Genomic DNA, 18,683 nt, shown 5'->3' on the forward strand with positions numbered 1-18,683 from the left:
TGGGTATTCTGTAAAACCCGAACCCGTACCCGAATTTTAAAATACCCGAAAGGTTTTTTTTTGCAAAAATTGGTTTAATGAAGGGTTTTTTTGCAATTTGGCTACTTCGAGGGTTTTTTTGCACAAACCCACTGACGGAGTTAACGGCTGCCACGTCATCGATACACGCGAGGGCTATATTGCGGGTGACTTTTGAGATGGCGGTATTGACTTGCATTTATTTGAGATGGAGGGTTTTCTTGCAAAAATTGGCTACTTCGAGGGTTTTTTTGCACAAAACCCTAAAAAAAATTATATGCTCATGTTGTACCTTAAAGATAGGGTTTAAATTTAGTAGTTAATATATATATTCGATACTTATCAATGAGACAAGTCATGTTTTGCTTATGGAACGTAGGTTGCTGCATTCACGAATAATATAAATGACCATAATGTTAGCTAAATGAGAAGGGACACGGAACTTAAACCTCCAGCCAATTTCATAAAATTTAAAATTCTTAGAAAATAAATTCTACATAAATTTTAATTAATAAATTGAATATTAATTATGGTTAAGGAACATATATTCTCACGCAGACATGTGCAGGTAATGTATAAGAGAAATATGGTGCCGTAAAACTCAATGTGTTTATTTTTTTATTAAGAATAATTCAAGTTTTGATAATTAGATGTAGTTTTTTACAAGAAAACAAGACAGCGATCGAAGTGGAGAACATGGAGGAGATCAAATTCAGAATAATTAAAATGCAATGTAAATAAACGTAACGAGTTAACTTGAATCTCCATGCAAGTCCCATGCACTCAAACCCTTGTATATAAACCCCTCCAAGTTCATCGTTTAATCATCACCAAAATAAGCCCATCAATAAAGAAAATACAAACTCAGCCATGGCAATTACAAAAGCTCACTACTCTTTAGCAGTTCTTGTCGTTCTCTTTGTCGTTTCGAGTAGCCAAAAAGTCTGCAATCCAGAATGCAAGGCCAAAGAACCCTTCCACTGCGACAATACTCATGCATTCAACCGAACTGGATTTCCCAAAAATTTCACTTTTGGTGCAGCTACTTCGGCATATCAAGTATATATATCTTGGCTTTTGGGGATCGATTTTTATAGCTATATATAGGATTTTTCATATTTTTTTTCTTACAATATATATATCCAACATGACTTAATTTGTTCTACCAGATTGAAGGTGCAGCACATAGAGCACTTAATGGATGGGACTACTTCACTCATAGATATCCAGGTCATAAACATCATTTAACATATGATTTATTCCCATGATCTTCGATGTATGAGAAAATCGTACCTATAGATGCTAAAAAGATTTATTGATGGTCATGATTTTTGTTATTTATATACAGAAAAAGTACCGGATCGCAGTTCAGGAGACCTTGCTTGTGATTCGTATGATCTTTATAAGGTAAGAAGAGGCTATCACTATTGATGAATGTGTAGATATGATATTTTTTCAGTTTTGTAATTTCAATTTAATTTTACAACTTTCGTTTAACCTTGAACAGGATGATGTCAAACTACTAAAAAGAATGAATGTTCAAGCATACCGACTCTCGATAGCATGGTCAAGGGTCTTACCAAGTAAATACAAAAACCAGAAAAACACTTCTCCTAGTCTTCATGCATGATTCATCTTATTAACAAAAGAAATCAGTTAAATTTTACATTCAATGACCGCGAATTTTGTGATTTTTATATACTAATCTTAGAGGGAAGACTGATTGGGGGAGTGGACGAGAATGGGATAACATACTACAACAATCTCATTAACGAGTTGAAAGCAAATAGTAAATTCCAAATTCAGTACTTAATCATACATTTTAAATTATTTTATTGTATTTGTCGTATAAACATTTAACTTACGTGAATACAGGCATAGAACCATATGTGACTATTTTTCATTGGGATGTTCCCCAGACTTTAGAAGACGAATATGGAGGCTTCTTAAGCCCACGTATAGTGTAAGTGCATTAACGATTTTGATTCAAAACTCTCTTTTTTCTTTTTCTTTGCTTTAGGTTATGTAACATCGCTATCAAATCTGTGTATGCCTAATATGTGCGATACGTGAACGTGAATAGGGAGGATTACACAAACTACGCTGAGCTTCTATTCCAAAGGTTCGGAGACAGGGTCAAATTTTGGATCACTTTAAATCAGCCTTTCTCTCTTGCAACCAAAGGTTATGGAGATGGATCGTATCCACCAGGACGGTGCACCGGCTGTGAATTTGGAGGAGATTCTGGAGTTGAACCTTATACAGTTGCACATTACCAACTTCTAGCTCATGCGAAAGCTGTATCTCTATACAGAAAAAGATATCAGGTACGTATACTGTAAAATCTCTAATAATTTTTTTGTGCGTCAATTTTACTTTTATGTGGTACATATTTGTAGTCTATAACCTAAAAATATTTATGCAGAAATTCCAAGGTGGTAAGATAGGAACAACCTTGATCGGGAGATGGTTCGCCCCGCTAAACGAATTTAGCGAACTCGACAAAGCTGCTGCAAAACGAGCATTTGATTTTTTTGTTGGATGGTATATATGTTCACTTAAATGATTCTCAAAACACACACACATTTATATAGAAAGTTTTAGTTAGAAAGATTTTGTTAAAAGCACACACCTTAATTTGCAACACTAATTTATGAATCTTTTCTTACATGAATTAAGGTTCTTGGATCCATTGGTGTACGGAAAATATCCAAAGATAATGAGAGAGATGGTAGGAGATAGATTGCCAGAATTCACACCTGAGGAATCAGCTTTAGTTAAAGGATCACTTGATTTTCTAGGGTTGAACTATTACGTTACACAATATGCAACCGACGCACCTGCTCCGACACAACCTAGTGCAATAACCGATCCACGAGTTACTCTTGGATGTAAGTAAAACTTTTTTTCGTATTTTTTTGTGTGTATTTTTTTTTATATTTTAAGTATATATCCATACTCATTATTCCTTTATTTCGTTTCAGTTTACCGCAATGGAGTTCCTATTGGTGTTGTGGCAAGTATCGACTTAAATTTGAAAAAATCCTTTTCATAGTTAAAAGATTACTAATTTGACTCTATTTTTCCTTTCTTCTACAGGCTCCTAGCTTCGTCTACTATCCTCCAGGATTCCGTCAGATTCTAAACTACATCAAAGACAACTACAAAAATCCACTTACCTACATCACCGAAAACGGTATGTACATATCATTTTATGTTGCATTTAGATATGTTTAACCAATGAAAAATCGATCTAGATATGTGTTTATTATAAATCTTATGTTAAAATTTCAGGAGTTGCTGATCTTGATCTTGGAAACGTAACGCTTGCAACTGCTCTTGCCGATAATGGACGAATTCAAAACCATTGCAGCCATCTCTCTTGTCTCAAATGCGCCATGAAGTGAGTTATAATTCCTGTTTTATTTATTTTATATACTTTCTTCGGACAATTATAAATGTTAATACACCAAAACTACTTTTCGAAAAATTTATTATAGGGATGGATGCAACGTAGCAGGATATTTTGCATGGTCATTGATGGACAATTACGAATTCGGAAATGGTTACACTCTCCGGTTTGGTATGAATTGGGTCAACTTCACTAATCCTTCTGATCGAAAAGAAAAAGCTTCTGGAAAATGGTTCTCTAGGTTCCTCGCAAAATAAGTGGAAAATGGAAAATGGTTACACTCTCCGGTTTGATATATATCCAAACCTCAAATGTAATAACAATTGTACTGTATGTATTATTATTATTATTTTAAGACTACCTAAACCTTATGTGTTGTGTGTATGTTGTTAATAATGTTGTGATAATCGGATCTTAATTCGGGGTCAGTTCATAAATAAATAAAAATGTATATGAAGTTTGTATTGTTCTTGTTCTATACTGTTGCTAAGTATAACATCTCAAAAATCTTTCAACGTTTTACAGTTTGACACCATCGACATGTATGAATAACAAAAGCTCTAAGCCAAGGTGTAACTGTGTAATAATCAAAAATTTTAACGTGTTATAATTTAAACCTAAGAAATCATTATTTGAAAGAATATATTAGTCTTAATCATGTGATATGAGCCCTAGCTATAACAATTTTGAAAAACATTTCTACGGCGATGAACCGCAGCGAACAATCCTAATGTCCAATGTTTTCAATTCTATTTACTCTCTTCAGGTGTCGGGCTTCCTTAATTGCCTTATATTGCCATCTACTTTCATTAGTGTGATTAATACAAAAGACACCAAAAATCGGTACGTCTTGGTTAAATTCAGTTCTCAAAAACTACTAAAAGTGTGACCTTGATTCTTGTGAATTCGATACCCTTGGATATAATTGTGCTCTTACGGACTAGCATATTGAGTTAAAACTTGATTGCATCAGTCTCCGCAATCAATTGTACACGGAAATTATAATTTTGATGTTTAATTACTCTCCAAAATTTTTACCCACGACTATGTCGCCATCATCTTGTCAATAACAACTTAGAAATTTACCTAAAAGAAATCTTCAATATTTTTTACCATTTAGAAAGAAAAAAACAATCCCAAATCTTTGTAAACTTCGAGAATATCAATCAAGAGAGGAAAATATATGCTTTTACAAACTCTTCCCAAGATTATTATTTAGTTTGGTTTACCAAAAATTTAGTTTTCTCTAAATTAGTACTAACACACATAGAATATATAAAAAAAATTATATGCTCATGTTTTACCTTAAAGATAGGGTTTAAATTTCATAATTAATTGGGAAGCACTCAATCATAAATAACCTTATAAAGTGTAAAGTTTTACAAAAATGCCATTGTTTTTTGTTGTTAAATAAATTCATTAAAGATACAATATTAATCACAAAATAATATATTTAAATAAAAATAGGAAAATTCTTTAAAGTAATTATTAGTTTCTAAAAAATTAAACTCACTTTCTCTCTCATATTAATTATGGACGAAAATTTAATTTTTTTTCTAAAAAGTTGTTAACCAATGAGAATTGAAAAAATAAGATTTGATATCCAACTAAAATTTTATCTAAACCAATCCAAATAAACTATTCTATATCAAAAATAAAAAGAAAAATAATACCATTTTAATTCAAAATAAAAACACTATCGTTTAAAAAGTTTTATCAATGGAGGATTTTAATATTGAATTTGAAATTTCGTAAAAAAATTAAATACAGATATTTAAGACTCAGTTTTGTTATAATATTTTCACAAATTTTGAAATGTAAAACAAAATTTTATTTCACAATTTCTAAAAAAACGATATTAGATATTAACAAATATTTATATTTACTATGAAATAAACTCAAATAATGATAAATTTAAAGTAATTATCGTTATGGCCTCCGTTTAGAGCAAGTTTCGGAAATATCTAAACAAAAGATTGTACATATTAATTTCGAAATATTTTGTTTTTTTGTTTTTTCTTCTCAACCGGATCTTCCTTAAACAAATCTATAATATATTGCACACAGTTTTCGAAATAATGTGAACTAATTATATATTTTGCATTCAAAACAAATTATGCAGCAATAACATATCCCTTTTATAGATGTATCTCAAATTTTAATTTTAGTCCCAAAAATCGAATTAATTATGATTAAACAATGAAAAGAAAAATATGCAAAATTTAGCTAGAAACATTAATAAATTTGTTTAAATATATTTATAACTTTAACAGTATACATATTAATCCGCAAAACTCACAATATATATTGTAATATTGTATGGTATTTAAAAGTAAGTAAACAAGAATTTGGAATATGATTTTAATGGAATAAAATGGAAATAGAAATTACGAGACGAGATGAGAGGGGAACATATATTAAAAATCAAACTAAATACCCAACTGGCATGAGTTCGGGTTATGAGCACTGTATAAAATAAATTTGTTTACATACGTAACCTACGTAACCCTGTATATACGTTTTCAGTTACACATACTCTATTTATGACAGATATGGGACCATAATATTTTTATTTTACGTATACGTGACAGATTATGGGACAAAGAATTTATGACATATACCGGACGGGATATTTTTATGTTACAAAATAGTTACGCCTAGCTAATATACATGAAATAACCCAAACTAAAACCGAAGTCATATCCTATTTAACATATGTAATCAAACTGTTAGAACTGTTTTGATTAGTTAAGAAAATAAAAATGTAACACCATTTAACTTTTACAACTAAATTAGTCCGGATCTTAAAATATAATTATGCATTAACGCAACTGAATTTTGTTCATTACTCTAACTTTATAATATTTATACTATTACGAAGTTCACTAACACAACAAAATATTTTATATTTTTAAAATCTATATAAAAATTTCTATAAAAATATCTCTACACGTATGTGGATCCAGATCTAATACACTAAAATATATATCATAAAAAGTTATAAACAACAAAATAATTTATACTGAATTAAAATTTGTTAGAAATTTTTTAAAATATGAAATCTCGCACGTATGTGCGGGTCATGATCTAGTATATATATATTTGATAATTATCAATGAGACAAGTCATGTTTTGCTTATGGAACGTAGGTTGCTATTGAATTAAGAACTAAGGATCAAAACCTAATGATCAAGACTTTGTGTTTATAAGAACAACTCTTCTTATTACCTTTGAAACTTACTCAAAACAAAGGTTACACAATCTCTCTTAATCTCAAAACAACTCATAGGGTTACCACAATCTAGGTACCTCTATTTATACAAAACCAAAAGTCCTAAACACACTAGGATTTGATAACTCCTAACCTAGCTAAATCTTATCCCAAATCTATTAACTAAACCGACTTATTTAGTTTAATCTTGGGCCTCAAGTCTTTAAGGTTTATCAAGTTTGCACAACATTCTCCCCTTCAAACTTGATATCTCCAATCTTCACATCATGAACACCTATAAGTTCCCTCATTTCTTTGAACTTAATCCGTCCCAATGCCTTAGTCAAAATGTCTGCCTTTTGTGCATCCCCGGGAACATGTTCTAGCTCAACTTGATCATTCTCAACACATTCCCTAATAAAATGATACCTTTTATGAATATGTTTACTTCTGCCGTGAAACACAGGATTCTTGGCAAGTGCTATAGCGGATTTGTTATCTATCCGGAGTAACACCTTGTCACATGTTTCTCCCATAACCTCACTCAGAAGATCCTGCAACCATATCGCCTGTTTTGCTGCTTCTGTTGCAGCCATGAACTCTGCTTCGCAAGATGATAAGGCTACTGTGTTCTGTTTCTGCGTACACCATGTAATGGGACAATTATGTAGATAGAAAATGTGGCCTGTAGTACTTCTACCATCGTCCTCATCTACATTATGACTGCTATCACTATAGCCTAGGAGTCTTGTTTCAGGTTTAGGTTCTGTCTTTCTAGCAAATGTTAAACCATAACCTGTTGTTCCTTTCAAATATCTGAGAATTTGCTTGAGTGCTGTACCATGAGATTCTTTGGGCTCATGCATGTATCTGCTTAATACACCAACACAAAAGGAGAGATCTGGCCTAGTATGTAGCAAGTATCTCAAACATCCAATACTTCTCCTATACTCTGTTTCATCAATATTTTTTTCCTCTGATGCCTTGCTCAGTTTCAGATTTGCATTCATTGGTGAGTGAACCGCATTACATCCTTCCATTCTGGTTTCACTTAGTATCTTAGATGCATACCTCTCTTGTTTCAGAGTAATGCCTCCTGCATGTTGATGTACTTCTATACCTAGATAATAGGTCAATTTTCCCAAATCGCTCATTTCAAACTTTGTTGCCATGCCCCTTTTAAACTCAAGTATCACATCCAAGTTTGAACCCGTGATTAACAGATCATCTACATACACAACAACAATGAGAAGATGATCTTTATCCTGTTTATGGTATAAGGATGGTTCTTTAGAACATTTGATAAACTTCAATTCCTTAAGAATAGAGTTTAGCTTATTGTTCCAAGCTCTCGGAGCTTGTTTTAAACCATATAGGGCCTTATGTAATTTGTAAACCTTGGTTTCACTCCCTTTTATCTCAAATCCCTCTGGCTGCACAACAAACACAACTTCTTTTAACTCTCCATGGAGAAATGCAGTCTTTACATCTAAGTGATGAACCTCCCATCCATTTGACGCAGCTAAAGCGAGGATAAACCTAATAGTCTCAATGCGTGCTACTGGTGCAAACACTTCTTCAAAATCAACTCCATACCTTTGAACATATCCTTTTGCCACAAGACGTGCCTTGTATTTGTTTATGCTTCCATCAGAGTTGCGTTTTATTTTAAAAACCCATTTCAGACCAATTGCTTTTGCTCCCTTTGGAAGATCTACTAGACTCCAAGTTTTGTTCTTGTTTATTGAACTGATTTCTTCATCACAAGCATCTCTCCATTCTTTTAACTCCTTTGCTTCTTTATAATCCCATGGTTCTTCATTTAATGTTAGCAAGAGATGCTCAATTATTTCATATTCAGCTTCAGCTAAGAGTACATAGTCATTTAGATACCCTGGTTTATGGCTCTGTCTCTCAGATCGTCTTAGGGGTGGTTGCATTGGGGCCTGTTCTTGGTTTTCAGTTTCTTCTAAAGATGTTTCTGAAGTATTTTCAGAGAAGTCATTCTCATTATCCAAGGCTTCATTAGTATTTTCATTTTCTTCTTCTCCTGTTTCTTCTGTTCTGTTTTCTGTTTCTGAAGCTTCTTCTCTTAGACCATGATTTCCGTATTCTCCAAGTCTGAGTTTGAACATTCCAGGAACATTATCACTCTCATCTTTTCCTGAATGATTCCAATTCCAACTTCTTTTCTCATCAAAGACTACGTCTCTACTTACCATAATTCTTCTTTTTGCTGGATCCAACAATCTATATGCTTTGGATCCGGGTTCTGTTCCAAGATGGACTAAGGCTTTTGATCGGTCATCAAGTTTCTTCAAGTGCTGTGTTTCAGTCTTTGCATAACAAATACATCCGAATACTTTCAAATGTATGATGTTTGGTTTCTTTCCTTTAAATGCTTCATATGGAGTTTTATCCTTTAAAGTTCTTGTTGCCACTCTGTTTATGAGGTAAGTAGCATGTCTCACTGCCTCTCCCCATAGATGATTTGGCATTTTCATATGCTTTAGAATGCTCCTAGTCATCTCAAGTAAAGTTCTATTCCTTCTTTCTACTACACCATTCTGTTGTGGTGAGTATGGAGCTGTTAAATGTCTCTGAATACCTGAATTATCACAGAAACTTTGAAATTCATGAGAGGTAAATTCTCCACCTCTATCAGTTCTGAAAGTCTTTATTTTTGTTCCAGTGTCCTGCTCGATTAGAACTTTGAATTTTTTAAACTTTTCAAATGCTTCACTTTTCTCCTTCAGAAGCAATGACCACATATATCTGGAGTAATCATCTATTAGCACAAAGATATACTTGTTTTGTGCGGCTGTGGAAGGTGTAATCGGTCCACACAAGTCTCCATGTATGAGTTCCAATATGTGTGAAGCTCTGTATGATGTAGCCTGAGGAAAACTTTGTCTTACTTGTTTTCCTAGTAAACATGAAGAACATGTTTCCTTTTCAACTGTTATACTAGGTAAACCAATGACTAACTCTTTACTTATCATAGACTTCATAGTATCTAACCCTATGTGTCCTAATCTTGCATGCCACTTTGCTGAGTCACTAACTTCTTCTATTTGTAAACATTTTGTTGGTTCAACTTTCATAAGAACCTTGTACAGTCTGTTCTTTGATCTCTTAGCATTTACAAGTAGTCTACCTTGTTGGTCATGTATTGTTAGTTGCTCATCTTTCATCCTAATATCACAGCCTGCTTCTGTGGCCTGTCCGAGACTTATGATACTGCTTCTTAGATTAGGTATATAGTACACATCTGCAAGTACCTTTCTTTCACCATCCTTGCTTACAAAGAGAATTGATCCTTTTCCTTTAATATCTATGCATGAATCATCTCCAAATCTCACTTTTCCTGTGATTGTTTCATCAAGTTTAGAAAAATAGTCTTTGTTTCCTGTCATGTGGTTGCTTGCACCATTATCTAAATACCAGATATTGTCACCATCCTTCTGAATCTCAAATTTGTCTGGCTTTACATTTTTTTCGTTTAAGTAGACTATTTCATGCATCATTAGTCTATCAGCTTCTTGAGTTTCGTCTTCATCATTCTCCAGTGTTTCTTGGAGTTTTAGTAGTCTATCAGGGCAATTTGAAGCATAGTGTCCACTCTTGTCACATCTGTAACATATGACTTTAGTTTTATCTTTTCCTTGTCTAACAGAACCATTCTGTTGAGCACCAAATCGTCCTCTGCCTCTGCCTCTGAAACTAGATCCTCGGCCTCTTCCTGAACCATAGTTTTCTTGATAGGTTTGTGATTCTGAGTTAGCATACATGAGCTTTCCTTGATCATCATGTTGATCTTCTTCATCACATACTCTGTCTTCATATACTTTTAGTCTTCCGACTATTTCTTCAAAACTTGTTGTCTTTAAATCAAGTACTTGTTCAAGAGAAGCAACTATGTGAATGTATTTCTTACGAGGTACACTTTTAAGAAACTTCTTGACAAGTTTAGGTTCCTCAATGCTTTCCCCTAATGTAACTGCTTTTGTTGATATTTCAGAAAGTTTTCCGGCAAATTCTTCTATTGTCTCTGTTTCTTTCATCTTTAGTTTATCGAATTCAGCCATTAGAGTTTGTAATCTAGCTTCTTTTACCCTTTCAGCACCTAGGTTTCTTGTTTTGATCGCATTCCAGACTTCTTTTGCAGTTTCATAATCTCCCACTCGAAGAATCATTGCTTCTGGTATAGATTGAAACAAGAGAACCTTAGCTAAATCATTCTTTTCTACATCGTCGTTTCCTGGTTCTATTGTATCCCAAACCTTATGAACCCTAAGTACTCCTCTCATTCGCATGTTCCATGCAGTGTAGTTTGATGTGCTAAGCATCGGGCACTGTATAGAAGAACTAGTCTCCTTGTTCCTAGCTGGAACCGGGATTATATCAGCCATGCTTTACCTTTAACGAACTCTGTTCGTAGCGTGTAAAGCTTTCTTTTAGATCCTAGGTTACTCAATCCAAGAGTATGGCTCTGATACCAAATATTGAATTAAGAACTAAGGATCAAAACCTAATGATCAAGACTTTGTGTTTATAAGAACAACTCTTCTTATTACCTTTGAAACTTACTCAAAACAAAGGTTACACAATCTCTCTTAATCTCAAAACAACTCATAGGGTTACCACAATCTAGGTACCTCTATTTATACAAAACCAAAAGTCCTAAACACACTAGGATTTGATAACTCCTAACCTAGCTAAATCTTATCCCAAATCTATTAACTAAACCGACTTATTTAGTTTAATCTTGGGCCTCAAGTCTTTAAGGTTTATCAAGTTTGCACAACAGTTGCTGCATTCACAAATAATATAAACGATCGTAATGTTAGCTAAATGAGAAGGGACACGGAACTTAAACCTCCAGCCAATTTCATAAAATTTAAAATTCTTATAAAATAAATTCTACCAAAAGACGCGACCGTAGATATCATATATAGTAAAAATTGCAATCGTTTGTCAAACAAAAACCAAATGTTGCAACGGTTCGTCAAATAAACTAAAGATTACAACGGTTCATAAAATAAAACCAAAAGTTGCAATGATTTGTCAAATAAACCAAATGTCGCAACGGTTCAATTAAACAGTTACAATTTTATTTAAATACATTTTAATAACTAAAATTGAAATAATAGTTTATAAAAAGTTACACCGAAAGACGTGATTGTAGATAATTTAATGTTATAACGGTTTATAAAATAAAACAAGAGTTGCATTTGTTCGTGAAATAAACTAAATGTTGCAGTGGTTCAACTAAACCGTTGCAACCGTTTACGAAAAGTTAGGATAAAAAAATGCAACCATAGAAGATATTTATTCGGATCATAATTTTCTAAAAGAAAAAATCAACCGTAAAATATATATTTTTATTTTTAAAAAAATTAAATATTTTAAGAATTTATAAAATTAATCAAAATTTAAAATTGTTCATTAAATAAAGTAAATGTTGCAATGGTTCAACTAAACAATCCAATTGCTTATGAGGTGTTACGATAAAAAAATGCAACCGTAGAAAATATTTATTCATATTGCAACTTTTTGAAAAAAAAACAACCGTAAAATATATTTTTTTTTGTTAAAAAACCAAAATTTAAATCTATATATTATTAGACGTAACTTTAAATGAATAGATGCAACTATGAAGACACAACCGTAAACTGAAATGATACGATTGTAATTGAACAAATATAACTATAAAAAAAACCGTAAATATGTTAACGAAGAGATGCGATAAAAAGACACAACCGTGAAAAAACCCGTAAATATTTCAATAAAAAGATGCGATAAAAAAACACAACAAAAAAATAACCATAAATATTTAAACAAAAAGTTGCGATAAAAAAATGCAACCGTTCAAAGGTGCAAAGTATTTATTGAGATTGCTATTATATATAGATTGTTAATACCATTTATAATTTATATTTTATATTAAGAAATAAAACTATAAGTTCTTCTATAAAAGAAAAATAATTGAAAAGAAAATTAATAGACAAATCTTAATATTTAAAATCTATCTTTTTAATTAATTTATGAAAACAAAGCAGATATAAAAAATGGTAAAATGTCACAAGCTTTATGTAAGCAATATTAATCTAAGTGAATTTAATATCAAGAATTATAAGTTTGAGTACATGTCAAAACTAAGCTCAAATCGGTGGCTTATTTCTTTGTCGTTGATCCTTCATTTATGAGTACAATTTTCAGCCATTAGGCGAGCCTCAAATCTCTCCACATTTTTGCTTGAATCCTTTTTAGTCTTAAATATCCATATTCACCCACCAAAGTTTTTTTTGGGTGGAAATGTTCCCAAACTTTATTGTCTAGTATTGGGTACTCTTCTTCTGAAATATGATAACACATTGTAGGAAAAACGGTCTATTTCTCCACGAGAAGTATCGCATTATAACAGATAGATCCCATATTTTGATCCCGATCCATATATCCATAAAATGGAAGTTATATTCCTATTTCTCCCCGAATCAAAAGTTCTATAACTACATATCCCCGAGTAAATAGTTCGAGATCTAAATACCCATAGTCTTTGGTTTGGGTGGGTTTACTATATATCAACAAACGTTAACCACCTAAATATGATACTAAACCGAATTTATACCAGATAACAATTGACCCAGACCCAATTACAACCCACCCGACCCAACTTCTTCTTCACCCAATTTGCTTCTTGCTACGGATCAATTGATTTGTCATTTGTAAATGAATTTTAGATTCAGACTTTGATTTTGTAGAGAATTTGCAGATCTAATCGGATTTGGTGTGATTGATTCACACATTTAAATGAAAATCTCTACTTCAAAACGGGACCAACGTACATGACGCCGAGATGAATGATTGCTAGAATCGCCATGAAAAAGGATCTCCTTCCACAAACATCTGATTGAAGTCGTACTAATTTGGGTCTCTCTATGAAACTAATCAATCATGGGGATTTGCTTGAGTGTTCAGGTCAAAGTTGAGAGGATCAAATTCTCACAATGGATAATCTCGTGGAGATCTTTGATTCCTCATGTCGGGTTGTCTTGATCGATTCGCGAGGCCTTGTGATTATTTTTTACCCGTTTCCCCAATTATCATGGTTGTGAATTAAATATATCAGATACAAATTTCGGATTGAAAATTTAGGAAATTGAGTTTGAGAACTAGTTGGATTGAGAATTTTATGAGAGGTGTTAGATTTTGGGGATTTGTTGTTGTTTATTAGAGATTTGGTTGGTTTCAATTTTTTAAGGATGTGTTCAAGCAATGATGATGAGAGAAGAGAACGGAGATCAAATTTCAAGTATTTGAAATTTGAAGAAGAAGAAGAAGAGTGATTAAGAAGAAGAAGAAGAAGAAGAAGATGAGTGTTTTTAGGGTGTTTGATAAAGACTAGACTGGTTTCATATCTACAGCAGAGCTTCGACATGTGATGACAAATCTCGGGGAGAAGCTATATGATGAGGAAGCTGATGAGATGATTCGAGAAGCCGATGTTGATGGTGATGGTCAGATTCACTATGAAGAATTTGTCAAAGTCATGATCGTGTCATTAGATAGGTAGAGATTTTCAAGTATTTGGCCAATGTAAAGAAGAAAGCTGTTGCCAAAAAAAAAAAAAACTGTTCACATTGGGTCAGGTTTTCAGTCGGGTCGGATTTAGTTTCGGTTTAGTATCAGGTTTAGGTGGTTTTCTATCGGTACAGTTGCAAACCGATCAAATCAAGGTATGTGGACAATTAGATTAAAGACTTTTGATTCGAGGAGAAATAGGAATAGAACTTCCATTTTATGGATATATGGATCGGGATCAAAGTACGGGCTCTATCTGTTATGATGTGATACTTCTCGTGGGGAAATAGACCGTTTTCCCCACATTGTATAAAGAAAGTTGAAAGGATCATCTTGCATTAAGGTTTGATTTTCCTTATGTTCCTGAAGAAATGCTATACATTCACCCGAACTAGCACTTCTCCTTTCTCTAGTCGGTCATTGCAAATGCATTAGTTCTTCACAAGAATTTTGAATTCGACTTCATCTTTTATATCATCTTCATCTTGAACTAGCGGAAGATTGCAACATTAATTTGAGATTTCAAATTAATGTTTTACCTTTTTTTTTTTTTTTCTTCTATTAATGTTTTACCTAAATCATCTCAACATATCTAGAAACTAAATTTGATTCTTTCTCAAATATAATGTCGCTAAGTTTATTGTTGTTCCATTTCCTTCTTGGGTTTCAACACTTGATGATTTGAGATGGTTTCCATTTGCAACTTGCTTCAAAGCATCGTCGAGCTTCTTGATAGTCTCCTCTTCTTTCTCTATCAACTTCTAGGAGAGAATGATTCTAGTTCTTGATTAAAAAAATTTGTGGTCCTCTTGTGCTTCACCTTGGCTTCCATCACGTTATCATCACATCTTTGAAGGATATAAAAAAAAAAATTGTTTCACTTGGTAAAAGAATTCAGGTGCTTTACCCATATCTTTCAAAAACAAAAATTCTATTGCATTCCCATAAAATCTAGAACGATTATAAATAAGAAATTATAGGGCTTTCTTTTTTTTTTTAGATTGAAGTTAAAATCATATTGTTGAGCAAAAAATAGAAGATAGAAATGAAGTTAAATAAATGAAAACACATAAAATTGTTTACAATTTCACTTCACAATCTATAATTTATAGCGACAATTGAATTTTTTCAGTTTCAATTCAGTTATTTTGTTCAAGTGCCCCCTATCACTCAACGAAGAGAAGTAATAATATATAAGTGTTAGAGTATTTACTACTCTTGACTCATCTCTTAGAATTCTACACATCATGTAGAATAGAAGAGAATCTCTTATTTTATTGATTGAAACAGAAGGATTACAGATATATATATATACACAATACATAGAGAGAATCGAAGAGACATAGAGATGGTCAAAGCAAGAGATAAATGTGTAGAATTCTAAGAGATGATGTGTAGAATTCTAAGAGATGAGTTAAGAGTAGTAAATACTCCAACAATAAGTCCATGAGATTATCACGACAGGAAACTATGGAAATGACGCATACTCTATACGGCAAACATATATAACTAAATATCCATTGGAGGGACTCGCTTAGACTTTGGTGTGCTTGATGTGACACGAGTATCGAAGAAGAGGAACAATGAATGGGCTCTTGAACAACATGTGAACGTGCCTATTGCATTTCTTGTCCATATTCACAACAATCTCACAGCACTCCTTGTCCAATGCGATATCTTTCTTTGCCGAGCTAGACAATATTTGTGAAAAGCATTTCTCTGAGGTCTTTGATCCATCTTTCGTCAAGCACTTCTCCACTTTAGCCGATTTCGATACAACTTCCGATTGGACCCGCGGTAAAGGAGGAAGTCCCGGAAGTCTAGGGAGGTTAGGAAATCCTGGGAGGTTAGGGAGGCCCGGAATGTTAGGAAGCCCTGGGATGTTTGGTATTTCCGGAATGTTAGGAATCCTTGGAATGTTTGGTATTTCCGGGATTGGGATGATGGGAATTCCCGGGATGTTAGGAAGCCACGGGATGTTGGGAAATCCCGGTAGCAATCTTGGGGGTGATAGAGGTGCGTTAGAGTCTGATACGGAAGAGGTAGCCGAACCAATCTTAGAGTCTCTTAGGCGGCCAGAGACTTTGCCGTGGCTTGCCACTAGTTCTGATGGCTTAGGCCACGGTATCTTTCGAAAACCAACGGTTGAAATCGGGAGAGAGACAAAGCATAGCAGAGCTACAAAGAGTGTTGAGGTTAAAATGAAGCTCCTCATGATTAGTGCAAAAATTATAGATTAGTCAGTGTAAATGAACTTATTTGTGCACGGATATAATTTTGTAAGGCTGGACTCGTTTATATAGAGCTCGAGGTGATTTCATTTATTATTATTCTTTTATTTTACACTAATCTTTTAAAAATATGAAAGATCAAATTTCATAGATGCTCATACGAGAGCATATAAAACATCTATCTATCTATTTAAAATCAGTTTTCGCAACTGTTATCTCATTAGAAGATAAGTTATAAAACATTTTTCCCAAATCACGTCGTTTACGTTTTACTAGATATCAGGGTCACGGAAATAATGTGATATGTCAAGCTGCCAATATTGTTTTTACATCGATTGTTACATGTTTTACATATATATGGGTTATTTTTCTCAACGTTCATATGAAAACAATAATGATGCAAGATGATGAGGCACACAAATTTCCTAAATTAGATTTGGGGGAGTAGGTTTACATCTTCGTCCTAAGAGCCATGCAAATAGAAAATTTGCAAAGAACAAATGTATGATGAATTGTATTGATAACTCGGAGTGAAACCAAAATATCTAGTATTTTGAATAATATTTATATATTAAATGACAAGTTGACAACACGCACACGCCACGAAGAAAACAAAAACTTCATTTGCATTTAACATTTGTGTTGACACTCTACAAAATTAGATACCCAAAAAAATTAGTTTTAAAAATGAAAAAGTTTTTACAAAAAAGAAATACATGTAAACGTATGTGAGCAGAAAATAATAAATTGGCCTTTGAAACAATTAAAACACTGCCAACACAAATGAATAATCATGTTTTTTGTATATAAAGATTTCTTAGCATCTTTTTTGGATAAGAGTGTAACTATCATTACAATGAGCTTAACCTAAAATGACAAATGACGCTAACATGCATGCTCATGCCAAAAAAATTTAAAAGACATGAGCATAACTATTCGAGATTCACTTCATCAAGCTAGACCATTAAGCGATTAGGCCCATTTTGAACGATTTTTTCTTAGAACATTAAGCAATTAGGCTCATTAAACATTCAAGATTCTTAGCATGTTTTAATTTTTTGTTGTTGTCAAATGGTGGGTGAACAAAAGTGATCAGATGGACCTAGAAAATCCAAGAGACTCATCGATCAAAGCATGAGAAGACAAAGCTGAAGGAACTGATGTCCTAAAGGTGAAGCCAGTTCTCCCTTCTCTCCATATTATACACACTTAGCAAAAGGATCATACTTTATTGCCCATTGGAGCTGTCAGTTTCCGGTGAGTACTCAATGATCAAAGCCGCAAAGTTTTCAAGATGATCGATGTGGAAAAGGTGAAGATCGATGCAGTCCTTGATGCCTAACTTATTATAATTTGTTAACTTTTAACGCATAATTTTTTAGTGGCTGGAAGAACAAAGTATGTATGGATGATATCTGCACCGCATTTTTAAATTTTATATGTATTTAATCCAATTAAATCGAAGCCCCTAATAATTTACGTACTCTTGTTAATTGTACACATAGAGTAGTATACATGGAGGAAGAGTTTTTAAAGGAGATGAGAGTGTCTGCTCATTGTGTGTTTGATATGAAAAAAGTATTGAGTGATGTGAAAGTGTTATGCATTTTTAGGAACATTAATAGTATTTTGCTATAAAAGTTTAAACTTTAAAAAAAAAACATGTGGATAGCATCACTTATTTTCTATACTTACATCAGTTATCGAATGATACAAATGAGTTACCATCACTTATATAATTGATATCAAAAGTGGCGATGCAAATTAATGCATCGATTATAGCAACCGATAGCAACATTTCAATCAATTATAACGAATGATACTACAATACGTCAGTTATAAGAAATGATGTAAATATTGCGACGACTACAATAACCGATGTAAATATTACTAACATTTTTAATAATTGATGTAAATAATTTGCGTCAGCTTTCACAAGAGATGGTAAATTTGTATCATTTAAAATATGTGATATTAATAGTGACATCAGTTAGTATAAACGATGAAATAAATTGTATCAGTTTATCATAGCTGATATTAAATTTTGTGACGTTTATAAAAAAATGATAAAAAATATTTATATCATTTATTGTAATTGATTCTAACAAATTGTTGTTGCATCACTTTATATAGTCATCGTTAATGGTTATGCATCACTTCTACAATCGAAGTAATAATTCTTTTTTTTTATTTTATAATAAACTTTGTTCTTTTATAAATAATATAT

The 18,683-nt window shown here is 32.7% G+C and overlaps 2 protein-coding genes across 2 annotated transcripts; one reads left to right on the plus strand and one right to left on the minus strand.

Annotated features, from left to right (window-relative positions):
• Positions 1 to 743: 743 nt before the first annotated feature.
• Positions 744 to 3,908, plus strand: LOC9330047 (myrosinase 4). Its single transcript, XM_002891241.2, has 13 exons — positions 744 to 1,077; positions 1,188 to 1,248; positions 1,367 to 1,425; positions 1,526 to 1,601; positions 1,730 to 1,807; positions 1,894 to 1,981; positions 2,102 to 2,345; positions 2,444 to 2,562; positions 2,698 to 2,909; positions 3,003 to 3,034; positions 3,118 to 3,214; positions 3,313 to 3,421; positions 3,519 to 3,908. The coding sequence occupies exons 1-13, from the start codon at positions 889 to 891 to the stop codon at positions 3,685 to 3,687; spliced, it is 1,533 nt and encodes a 510-aa protein (XP_002891287.1). The 5' UTR covers positions 744 to 888; the 3' UTR covers positions 3,688 to 3,908.
• An 11,567-nt stretch (positions 3,909 to 15,475) lies between these two features.
• LOC9327350 (RNA-binding protein 12) lies at positions 15,476 to 16,644 on the minus strand. The gene has a single exon (XM_002893940.2). The coding sequence runs from the start codon at positions 16,438 to 16,440 to the stop codon at positions 15,760 to 15,762; it is 681 nt and encodes a 226-aa protein (XP_002893986.1). The 5' UTR covers positions 16,441 to 16,644; the 3' UTR covers positions 15,476 to 15,759.
• Between the last annotated feature and the right edge of the window lie 2,039 nt (positions 16,645 to 18,683).

This window comes from Arabidopsis lyrata (assembly GCF_000004255.2).
Source record: "Arabidopsis lyrata subsp. lyrata unplaced genomic scaffold ARALYscaffold_1, whole genome shotgun sequence".
NCBI classification, from domain to species: Eukaryota; Viridiplantae; Streptophyta; class Magnoliopsida; order Brassicales; family Brassicaceae; genus Arabidopsis; species Arabidopsis lyrata.